The sequence below is a fragment of the Podospora pseudopauciseta genome, chromosome 1 (genome assembly GCF_035222475.1).
Source record: "Podospora pseudopauciseta strain CBS 411.78 chromosome 1, whole genome shotgun sequence".
Taxonomy (NCBI): domain Eukaryota; kingdom Fungi; phylum Ascomycota; class Sordariomycetes; order Sordariales; family Podosporaceae; genus Podospora; species Podospora pseudopauciseta.
In genome coordinates, this window is record NC_085892.1 from 3,257,942 (window position 1) to 3,270,066 (window position 12,125).

Sequence of the window (12,125 nt, forward strand, 5' to 3'; positions counted from 1 at the left end):
CATCAAACTCCCCATCCCATTGGCGCGACACCCATGACGCCAGAGCACGTGTACACTTCCCCAATCCCATTGGCCAATTCTCAACACCACAACTTGTCATACACTTTCGGCGAGATGGTTTAGGAAAGGCTGAAAACCAAATCAAAACGTCGGTATTGATACAAGGCTGATGATGATATCTTTCTCTGTCTCTCTCTGTGTGGATGTGTCTCTCTGCTGTGAACCACAAAAAGTCCCCAAAAACACCCAAAAAACCCCAAAGGAATATGTACCAGTAGAAGCGAACGACACACACACACACATAACCACAACGACAACAACCCATAACGTACACACATTTCCTTCCGTCCATCTCCCCAAACCAACGTGCCATACCAGCTAGCACTGTTTTCCATCCATCCATCCAAAAAAGACACGCTGATTTCCTCCCAGTTGAATAATTCGCAACACAGACGCTTCCCATCAAACCCCCCAACCAACCCCCTGATCCAATCCAACCAACCTTCATAATATACAACATTGCTTCGCTTCTTCCCTCGCATCATACATCCGATCGCTTTGCTTGTTCTTCAACTCCGAGATCTGTGCCATCCCTCCGATGTTGAATGTTTGTTCTTCCTGCCTCCCTTTCAACAACAAAAAAAAAAAAAAAAAAAAAAAAAAACTCCCAAAAAAAACCAAAAGAACAAACGCCAACCATTGTTCATCTCTCTCAAAACATGCTCCTTATCCCAAAACAAACCCTTTAAACCCCAAGGTCCCAACCAAAACCAAACCAACCCTAGATGCTGATTTTTAAGCCGGCTTTTTGTAACCCGAAAACAGAAGCTCCGCAAAGCATTCTCCAAACAAACAAATGAAAAGGTTAATGTGTTCACTTTCACTAGGCATCGTGAACCTCTCAGTGGTGTCGCTTGCTAACAGGCATATGCCCATCATAATCCCACCCTCGCTTCAGCCCACCCCCAGCCTCGTACACGCTCGCCACCGACTCTTGCCACATGGCCGGTGTGACAAAGTTCTGCACCGGAGCCGCGGCGGCCGAATACTGCGCTGCTGCCGCCGGCATGGGCTGCTGCTGCTGTGCAGCTGTCCTAAGCTGCGCCTGCACCGCGTGCATGTCGTGTATGCTCGCCGTGTCCGAGGCGCCGGATGAAGCGCTCATCGCACCACCACCACCACCACCCTGTCCCCCTGTTGGTGACGACTGGACTGGAGGGGTGCCGAACGAGGTGTTCCATTGGCTATGAAACAGTCAGTACAACTACCACTGGTGGTTCCCTCAGTTGTGTCACTTACTCAAAAATCCGCGACGGGTTCCACGCAGGCGGCGCCTCTGCCAAAGCCAACGACGACTGCGGCACGGCGGCCGGTGCCTGAGCGCCATGGCCGGAAGGCATCATTCCGAGCGACTGTACACCGGGAGAGGAGTCACTCTTGCTGTCCAGCGGGCCGACGGTGGAGATGGGTGTGATGGGGAGGCTGTAACTAACTTGCGAGTGTGGCACCTGCGTGTCCAAGAGCCTGGGCCCGGGCGGGCTGGGGTGCGAGTTGGAATGCGGGCTACCGTACGGGAAGCTTGGCTTCAGCACGAATGGCTTCCGGACGTCCGCAGAAAAGGCCTCCCGCACCGAGTCGATCTGCCTCTGCATGTCCGGCATGGGCCACGAGCTCATGCACTTTTCCAGGATCCTCATGTGGCGCGTAAAGTACTCCCTGGCTTCCGAGTTCAGGTCTGGGTCTGGTGATGTCAAGGCAACCTGTACGTAGCAGGCTTGTCAGCAAAAAGAAGTTCAAAGCATTTGGCATATGAAAGGGTCGACGTACGAGGTGTAGGACAATGCATGCGAGCACCGCGTAAATGGTAAAGTTGATGCCCCGCTGCATGCACAGCAGTCCGTTCAGCCCGTACGCGCCCATGACAGCCTCCTGGAGTCTGCACAGCATCTTGGCTGCGTTGTACGACACCAGCATGTGGTGTTTCCATTGGCCCCCTGGCGTGGAAGGGGACAAGAAGGCGAGCTGAGGCCTGTTGAACAGGATAATCGACAAGTAGTAGTACGAATGGACGTTGCCGACAAAAGCTGAAGGCAGCCACGGCGGTGAGCCGTTGGCTGGATAAGTTATCGACATGTCTGCCGGTATCTCAGCCAACCAAGCATCGAGAGCCGGGCTGATCTGGACGAAATCGGGATCGAGGCCCCATTCCTTGACCTCCTTGCTCTTCTTCAACCGCCCGTACACCACCACCATGCGGCTGACGTTGCGAACCACTCTGGCGAGGTAGGTGAAGTTGCGCGAAACGTGGTACTCGGATTCATCTTGGTTGGGTAGCAGCCTCGGCACGTTGAAGTCCACCGTGTCCTCCTCGACCTGAAAATCGGTTCGCCCTACTCTACTCGTCAGCTTTCTATGCGCAGCACAAACCACAGGTAGCACTCTGCCGTGTTGCCATACCCTGAGGAGAACCAATCATCATCTCCACCGTGAATAGTGTCTGCCAAATTCTCGTCTTCAGGGCACACTCAGATGGGCTCGACCCACAAGACCTGCCGTGTCGGTGGTCTCCGTAATGCTCATCCAATCCCAAGTCCTTGCCCAACTGGACACACTGCTCGATGCTCATCCATGAACGGTAATAGTAGCCTCGCTTCGGTGCCGATTCGCGGGCCTTCAGAAGAATCATGAGTGCCTGTAGCGTGCTGAGGCGAGGGATATCCATGAAAGAGTCGGCGTGGCGGGTGGCGAGCGCGAGCCACTGTTGCCCTTGGGCCGGTTCGTCTGCTAACCGGCCCGAGATGGCAAACATGGCTTCCAAAAGAAGGGGCGATATCGATTCCCTGTTGTCGTGCCACTGTTGATAGAAGTGGGCTTTATCCAAAACGGGCACATAAGGATGGGCATTCGTAAAGTACAGGTCCAGGTACTGAAGGACGGTGTCGTCGTCCGGCATAAGCTCTGGCGGAATTCGAATTTTGGATCCTCCCAAACCAGCTGTGAGTGGTGGCAACAAACTCTTGTATTCGTCGCCCTCCTCCACGACGGGATCTTCTTCCCTCATCGATTGCATCTTGCTGTTTAGATAGGGCGCTGTCCCTGCCTCGTTAACCTTCAAGGACCCTAACAGGTCGGCCAAGTCTTGTTGTGCATATTCTGACTGGTAGGTGTCCGCCGGAGATGCTGGATGTGATGGTTGTTGCATCGGCGGTGTTGGAAATGCGGCCTGGGCGCCATACTGGTGATCCACAACATTGACAGCACTGACGGCGTGATGCACAGGTTGATATTGTAGATTGTGAGGGACTGTCTGAGAATCGGAATACTGGACCGCATGGTAAAGGGCTGATGTGTCCTGGTAGGATGTCTGCGGCGCATAGAGGTTAGGTTTTGGTGCATGTCCTAGGAGCTGTTGTTGATCTTGTAGTGGTAGTGGCTGTCGGAAGCCCTCATGCACATGCGAGGTCTCAAACTGGGATCGTGGTGGTTCGTAGACCTGAGGTTCAGACGACCCGTCGAAGCCGTTCGGACGAACACAGACAAGTTTCAGGCGTATGCATGCTGAGCAGGGCCAGGTGTTTGTGGTGGCAGCGTCACACTTGATCTTTCTCCTCCGGCATCCCTCGCAAGCTCTCATCACTGTATGCGCGAGTCAGTTTGATACATGGGGGGGCACTAGCGGGGGATGAGCGCTGATCCCATACCCTTCAACCGCTTGTGACGGTTATGTTCGTCCACAAAGACATAGTCTAGCTCAACGGTCAGATAACAGAGCCAAAAAAAAGGGGAGGGAGGGGCGCACTCTTTTGCGTCTCTCGTGGTTGCTGCTGATAAGCCGGAGGCGCAAAGCTGAAGCTCCCCATCTGGGAGTTTTGAGGGAGCAGCCGGCGCACTGTAGGGTCGTTGGACATGGTGGTGGTGGTAGTGATGATGATGAACGGTGGGATGAAGCGTCTTGCGCAGACGTTCGCAGCTATGCGCTGATGATGGACGAGAGAGAAGGCGACTCCACATTCAAGTCATCCGATGATAAGAGGGCAAAAAGCAATGCGCGCACAGCCGTGGTATCGGGTCGCTGGGTCGAGGTGGGCGGCCGGCGCAGGGTTGGCGTGTGTGTCTCCAGTGAGCAGTGGGCAGTGAGCAGCGGTCCAATGTCGAGGCGGCAAAGGAGGGGGAGGCGAGATCTCTCTTCTCGACCACAGCACAGCAGCGGCAACAAGTTCAAGCAGTAGGCAGACAGACGTAGTGGTAGTAGCAGGAGTGAAAGCGTGTGTGTGTGAGTGGACGTCGAGGGGATTTTAGCCAAACGCGTGTACAGAGTGATTGTCCTGATGCCCTGGTCGGCGAAGACGAGCTAGTAATAAGGGTGGTCCCAGGACCTCCTGGACGTCGAGCGAAGGGGTAACCCTGCCCAAAGGACCCGGCACGCCTGTCTTGATCAGGACCTCCACAGCACACCTGCAGGTGCACGAATCTGACAAGCTCGCTATGGGGAATTTCCCTCAGCGTGAGAGGGCCCCCAGGAACTGAGGGAGATACTGTAGGGTATGTAATCGAAAGCGAGCTGCTGTTGCTGTCGCTGTGTAGGCGGAGAGTTGGCAAGAGCCAGTTCAGACTTTGCGCAGCGAGTACGAAACAGTGCGGCGCAGACAAGTGTCCCCCTCATAGACCAGCAGTGTCTCTGATAATGATGCTTGTGATATTGGCATGAACAAGGCCGGCCGTTCAGAAAATGCAAAAAAATGCAGTTCATTTCCAGAGAAGCTAGTGTAGGTGTATCTAGCTAGCTGTGCTAATTCAAGAGTGGCCAACCTCACAGGCAACACACTCCAAGGCAGGAGGACGGGAGGAGGAGGGGTAGAGTGAAGACATCAGGGGCGTTGGCATAAAGAAGAGCCCGCGTCTCCAGGTCTCCCCTCGAGTGTGGATGGCAAACCGGGGACCCCCAGGGTTTTCCCATCTTTTTCCAGGTTGACCGCACGAGCCACCCCCAAGCCAGGGTCTCGGAATCTCCAGTGGAAGGCCGCTGTGTGTGAATCGAGCATTGCTTGTCCACTTGTCGTCCATCGTCCCTAAATTGCTGGATATCCACCCACTAACACCAAATCGTTGCTTTGCATATCGCGGCAGTTCGCGCACGTCAACCACCTCTTTTTTTCCCTCGGTCGATGACGGGAACAGTCTTTCTGTACTGACATCATGTCTTGCTGAGAGCATGCTCTCGTAATATTCGGACTTAGGAGATACCGCCTCTCTATTCTCGTGCCACGTTCCCAAGTCGTTTCTCGTTCCTCGTTTAGGTTCTCGTTTTCCCGTCCTTGGTTTCCCCATGGCCACACCGTATTTGCTGGCTTCCTCGATGGCCCCGCGCCGATCCCCATGGTCCGGCGCCCGTGGTGGACAAGCGGTACCTTAACAAGCAGGATTCTACTATGCTTGGCTTGGGAAGGACAAGGAAACACACCGCAACGCGACAATTCTGCTGAGCTACACAGTATTACACGACAGGTGCCGTCGCTAGGGACAGTGAGTGGCATGGCATGGCATGGCGAGGCTGGGCGACGTAAGCGGGGTGGCAGCCGCAGCACACTCGCATGCAATGTGCGATTGCAGCGCAGTCAGCCCGGTAACGTGGGGAGCCCTTTACCGTGCCGCCTGCCCCTGGCGGGAACGGGTAAGCCCCAGGCTAACGACACATCATTCATGCGATATAAAATACAACCAGTTTCTAGGAAAACCACGGCTTGTCCGTTGTTTAATGAGTAAATTGCCTTTTCAGCGTGCCCAATGGCTGAGTCAATGAGCTCGTATGCTCATGGCAACAGTGCCACAGCAATACCGCAGACTACCCTACACCGAGGCCCGCCGAGGGCGTGCCTCTGACGCCTGGTGCTGCAAGCCAGTCTCTGGGCGCTGCGTGACTGACAGTTGCGGACAGGAGGAAACAGGCTAGCGAGAACCGAGCAGCCGTCATCCAATCTTGACAAATGAGAGTTGCAGCGCCCTCTTGCCACGACACATCCCCAAAAGCACCGCGATACCGCCAGAAAACAGTCTCACGGACACTTCCGGGCGGAGACGGTTATTCCTCGTGGGTCGTCAGGGTAGTCCTTCCGTGACTCTGGGCGAGCCTGGTGACCCCTGAAGCGCGTGGTGTCTGGGTGCTGAAACACATCGCGAACCTTTCTTCAAACATCACAACACATGTCAGGGGAAGCCATGGGGGAAGCGGTGAGCTCCACTGACACGCCCTCATCAGCACTCTGCGCCAGCAGCGTCTCTCTTCCCCTCACACAAATCTTGCGCAAGAAAAGACGGCAATGGCCGTGACATGAGGTGGTTGTCTGGGAGTTGGGCCCGCGAGACTATCCGAACCCAGTGGCTGGGCATCGCAAGCCCTTGCCCGTCACCGTTTTCGATGGAGATGCCCAGCATGCGGATATACTGCGGGAGAATTAAACCTCCTTCTCTTTCGAGCCCGAAAAACACGTGCAGATGTACACACGCACGATATCGACCTGCCTCCTTCTGAAGCCTTTCATCATTCCGTCAAGGCGGACCCTGGTCAAGGAACCTGTCAGTTGATCGTCTTTGACAAATGATGGATGCAAGTCGGTCCTCGTTTTCTGTAGATCGATCTTACCAAGATAGCGTACCACGATGTTGCCTTGCTATTGTTGATGAGTCTACTGTGGTCCAATGGCTAGTGTATTCGTGCAGCATGCTCCGTAACCCAAGAATCAACATGGATCGTTTCGGTGTGTGGTCTCGCCCATCCCATGTCTTATCACATGCTCATGTTCTAGACGCGAGGGGGTGGGGCGGTGACAACGCTCTCCAGATCGAGAGCATGCCGAGGGACGGAGGATGGAAGAGATGATGGCTTTCCTCTTTCGATGTCATGAGAATTGCCGGTTGTTCATTCTTGCGTTCTTGAACACTCTTTAGTGGCTGTGTGGTTATCGTTATCACAAATATCTGGGGAAGGCAGTCGGTAGGGCAGGGTGTACGGTACCGAGCAAAGCCGCTACAGTACAACGGGCCCCAAGTTCTTCGATCTTGACCATTGATTACGTTGGAAGCAACCCTCCCCACCCCCCAGGACGGCCCATGTACCCACATACTGTGCTCCGTTTGTGAAACGGCCATCGAGTACATAAACGGCAACGTAGGGCCCATCAATCAGTCAAAGAGCTCGCAAGCATGGTCTCTTCTTGGGCATGCTTGAGAGTCATCGTCTGGCCCGACTGGATGTTCCACTCGGCCGAGACTCATAGGACCTGCTGCAAAGAGAATCCAAAGAGGGAGCCCCCCAAGAGACGTCGGGGCAAGATGTGATGGCTAATCCAGTCTGGAGTAGCTTCGGCAGCTCCCAGGCACAGACGGCGGACGGCAGGCGATGTTGAATTTAAGGTTGGAGATCACGGATCCCAAGGCATTTCTTTTGCTCCCATCATGGCATCTCCCAGGCCCGTTGTAGAAGGAACTCCGGCGAGGCTGCGTCATTTCCGTAGGTACCGGCTTGGGACGCGGGGATGGCTTCTGCCAGGTGGCCGGCGACGGGAGCCATGCCACAGGGCGCCAAGAACAACGTTTTTTTGCGGGCATCCTTCTTGAAAGCTTCCACGCAGGGGTCGTCACGGAAGGCCCCGCACCAGCAGCCGTATTCAGGATTGCCATCTGAACATCTGCTGAACACACCCCATGTCTGAGATGCATGAATATGCGATTTCGCTATGAGCCGCCGTGATCGTCCACATAATATGGCGATTGGGCCTTGGTGAAATGCATATGGCCGACCGGACATTCCGCAGTTACAGAGAGATGTCCAAGGAGATGGTTAGAAAATCATGTCATTCGAGAGATTATAGAACGCGGCATTCTCCGGCAACCAGCGGCTTGGATGCAGTCCCGAGCGGAAAAACGGTGCACCCGGCTCTTTCTTGATGGCTCGGTAGTTGGCCCCACCCTAACCTGGAACCTCCAGCGAACGCTCAGAGCAGGTCGTTGCCCCTCCTAAACCGGAGCATCCATCCATCGCCTGGAGTACATGTCATCATTTCAAACAATTATCTACTTTGATAGAGCACACATCTCACACAACAGTCACGGCACCTCAGATTCGTGGAAGCACGCCAACCGAATCTCGGCACATTAACGCCCAAGCAGCAAAACCCCTACCTAGGCCACGAAACCCCGCCTTCAAAATGCGCGAAGTCGACAACGCCAACCCCTCCATCCTCAACGTCTCACAGCTTCCGAGCAGAAGTCGGAAAGTGACCACACCGAGGCAGGGACCGGACTCGAAATGCGACAATATTGTCTATTCTAAGCGTCCATGGCTGTGTGGGTCATCCTCATCAGAGGATGAGGACCTCGAGGAGGAGTACGGCGAGGACCCTGTGGATGCCCAGGACATCTACGGTAAGCACCACACCCACCCCTCATTACTCATTGCTTTTCGCATTGCATATACATCGTTGGCTAGTTTCGATTTCCTCTGTTTGGTTTGAATGCACATCAATGCCGCTTTGATGCTCAGTGTTTTAAATAGATCGTGTTGGCGATCACGCAGCTGACGTTTCGCAGACCTTATTTCCCCAATATCAGACCCCGAACACCCTCATACTCTGGGGCAGCTCTCGGTGGTCCAACTACCTGACATCCACCTGACTCCTCCGCCCACTGAGCGCCGAGGAGACAAACTGGTCACGGTCACTGTTGATCTGACACCTACCGTCAACCACTGCTCTCTTGCCACTGTCATCGGTTTGGCAGTGCGGTACCGGCTGGAGCAGACCCTGCCGCCCAACTACCGCTTTGATGTGAGAATGAAGGATGGCTCTCATGCCCAGGATGACCAAGTCAACAAGCAACTGGGTGACAAAGAGAGAGTCGCCGCGGCTCTGGAAAACGACACACTGAAAGGCATGCTCGATAAGATGCTCGAGACATGCGTGTAACTTGATGTGGAAATTCAAGGTCTCACACTTGCTGATGAGACTATATATTTTGTGTTTTTACGCCATCGACTTGCTACATAGCAGGCCATTCACCAAGGTCAACCTTCAGTCCAGCACAGGGGTGTGTCAGCACTGTCGGATTCAGACCCTGGATAGGCACACCCCTTCCCAGGTGCCTTGTTCGAAGCCCCTGTGTACGTCGCTTGCGATTGGCGGGACAATCTCGGGCTTGTGATCCTCCTCCCCCCCTCCGCCTAGAGCCCGCCCACTCGGGACAGTTCCAGGTTCTCTCCTGCGAGTCTTCTTGCGGCCCGTGGGGGAGCAAATTGATGAAGTTTGAACCAGGGGTCAGCCGGCGAACTGGCTTTTCGACATCGACACAGATCGCCTCTTCCCGTCTTTGATATATGCAATACACACTGGATGACGGATAATATTCTCCTCATCATGTTCAATGTGCCAAACATGCTGTGCTCTTTCAAAAAGCCATTGCAGTTGCACCAACAAGCCACGCCCAGCAAACCCCACGCTGCGAATGAACTGCCCTTTCTAGAATCTCCATCCTTCAAGGGTTTGCTCGCCCAGTTAGAGGCGTCTTCTGGTCCGTGGAATCAACTCAGGTCCAGCCACATCTTGTCACGCAAGCCGCATCACGCCATGTACCTCAGACCCTTGTCCCTGAGGTTACTTGACTATTTTACCGACTTGGTAGACGCGTGTGCGTCAATATGTCTGTTTGCACTTCACTGGAGGGCAGCGGCGGCCAGAGTTACCTTGGGGGAGATTTCCCATGATCGGTTCCAAAGATTCCCACATCCCGAAGAAATGGTCCCCGAGATCCTAGTCTACCGGCGAACACCCTCCTTACAAGTGCTACCTATGTCCCACTTGTAGGATACAGCCCTCATTGTGAATGAGACAGTTGCCGTTTCCTAAGAACAGGGCACCTCTTGACTTTAGGGCATCGGATGCACTGCTGTGTAGTAGGTGTTGACCTATTTACCTTCCCCTTACTCACACCGAAAGGATCATCTGCGGTGGATGCATGCTGGCTGGGGTGTTATCAAGATTTATACTCGCTCCTATTTTCTTGATTTTAGTTATCAAACCATTGCAACGACATAACTGCCGCCAACTATTGCCGTTTGGTCTAATCATACCGGATATCATAACGCGTCTGCATACACTCCTGCCATCACATGATTTTTGGCAAGGGAAGCAACTAACGTGACTAAGCGCTAGATGTTTCGAAGAGAATGTGGACAAGACGCCCCAGTTTCTTTTTTTTCTTCTTTTTTTTCTCTCAAACATGCTCGGTTATTTTTCCTCCTCAAACGGTCCGGGTGGCAGGATTAACGGCCCGCCGTTGTGAGCCTTGGCTACAGAAGCGCTAGTTTCACGAAACTTATTACAAATTCTCCTATCACAAAGCACAAATGGGAAATTCCGCGCGCAATAAAGACGTGCGGTGGAGTTAGGGGGAGAGAGAGGCGGTCTGGATCGTGTCATTAAATCAACCTGGGGGAATTCTAGCAAGCAAGCTAACACTAGATAACTAACTGACGTGTTCGGTACCAAAAAGAGTATCTTGTTCAGAATGGTAGCGAGGTGAATGTATATGATTTTCACCTGTTGGAAAAACCCAAGCATGTGAATATCCCATTTCACCTTATCATCATCATCAACAAAAAAAAACAAGTTATCATCAGACGGACAGCTTGTCATCAGTCCGCAGCACATCCATGTCTCCCACGAAGGGCCCCATCTTGTCCACCATGTGCGTTGCAAGCGCCTAACAATGCAAAGGCACACCGTTTTCTGTCTTTTTGTTTTTGGCGAGATGGCCCCAATACAACGCTTAACAGTTGAGATATCCCGCAAAAAGGACTCCACAACAAACATAACAAAAATCCTGCATATGTAAGGTATCTACGCTGGGGGGAGAATGCAACAAGGGGCTCCTCCTTCGGTAGAGTTTATCTTTTCCAACCCAACCCCTTCAGTGCTTTACATACCCACCTCCCTATCTGGGCGGCGTACATAATCGACACAAACGAGGACCCCTGGGAGAGGGAAAATGCTACAGTGCACATAGACGCTGGCTGCAGGTAAGGGAGGGAGGTTATATGCCAGGGGGGGATGATGATGAACTTGAGTCAAGAGAGGACAGACAGTGGTAGTTTTCATGACGGGGGAAACATCATGGCGTCATATGGGGTTTGGGGTGCTCTGGAAGGGAGGGAGGGGATTGGTACCTTGAATGAGCAGTAGCTACGTGGGCGTAAAGGGAAGGTCACGAACAACATCAATCATCACACCCACGAGTAGAAAGCGTATGTGCCTGACGGGATGGGATGGAAAACCTTCCTATGGCGTCATACTTCCCCTTCAACATTGACCAACTCTATCCGAGACAAAGCGAAAAACCGGGGAAGAAGCCTTTGGATGAGCATCCGAAGTTGGAAGGTGAGTAACACATCTACAGCGTGGGGGGTCTAAAACGCAAGAATCATTCGCACAGCGTAAGATGGCAGTAGCAATCAGACAACAACACAGTGGGCAAGTTATGTCAAGAGTACAGACCTGACTGCAACTCCCCGGTGGTACATGGGAACAAAAACGGCAGTTGAAACTATCATACAACCCCCCCTTCACATGTGTAAAACATGGGACATACAAAGCAATACGCCAGGTGAGTAAACATAAAAACCCCTCCCATACATAAATTCTGGAATAGAAAGAGAAGCAGATATCCCACGATAAAGGGCCTGATAATGCGAATTGATAACCCGATGTAGTGTGTCTTGTTTATAACAACACGAAACGAACAAGACAGACTCCTTGATGCTTAAGGTACCAAGAAACCGTAGATAGTAGTTCAATATCTGCACCACAGCAAAGAAACCAGAACCAAACCCGAATGCAGTAGTTATGAAAGCTTGCTTACAAACCTCTCCCCCGGGAACCCGGCAGCCATGTGCACAGAAGAAGATAAAGCAACAAAATAAATTAATTGCCCTCCCACTTTCGTGCCTTGCATAACCGCCCGGAGACACTCGCCACACACATCCACAACAACACATCGAACCTCCACTCTCACATCAACTCCAAAGAAGATCTAGAACAATTCATAGGAGCAAAGCCCCCGGAGAGGACCAACCTCCA

At 53.0% G+C, this 12,125-nt stretch overlaps 2 protein-coding genes across 2 annotated transcripts; one reads left to right on the top strand and one right to left on the bottom strand.

The window, feature by feature from the left end:
- Positions 1-129: 129 nt before the first annotated feature.
- On the bottom strand, positions 130-8,172 carry QC763_108960 (uncharacterized protein). The gene is given in 7 exon segments (XM_062907484.1): positions 130-1,244; positions 1,300-1,760; positions 1,828-2,390; positions 2,458-3,636; positions 3,702-3,746; positions 3,800-7,083; positions 7,093-8,172. Coding segments are annotated over 6 exon segments (2,700 nt in total). The 5' UTR covers positions 3,909-7,083; positions 7,093-8,172; the 3' UTR covers positions 130-901.
- Positions 7,811-10,208, top strand: QC763_108970 (uncharacterized protein). The gene is made up of 2 exons (XM_062907485.1): positions 7,811-8,421; positions 8,587-10,208. The coding sequence occupies exons 1-2, from the start codon at positions 8,205-8,207 to the stop codon at positions 8,958-8,960; spliced, it is 591 nt and encodes a 196-aa protein (XP_062770438.1). The 5' UTR covers positions 7,811-8,204; the 3' UTR covers positions 8,961-10,208.
- The last annotated feature ends 1,917 nt before the right edge of the window (positions 10,209-12,125 follow it).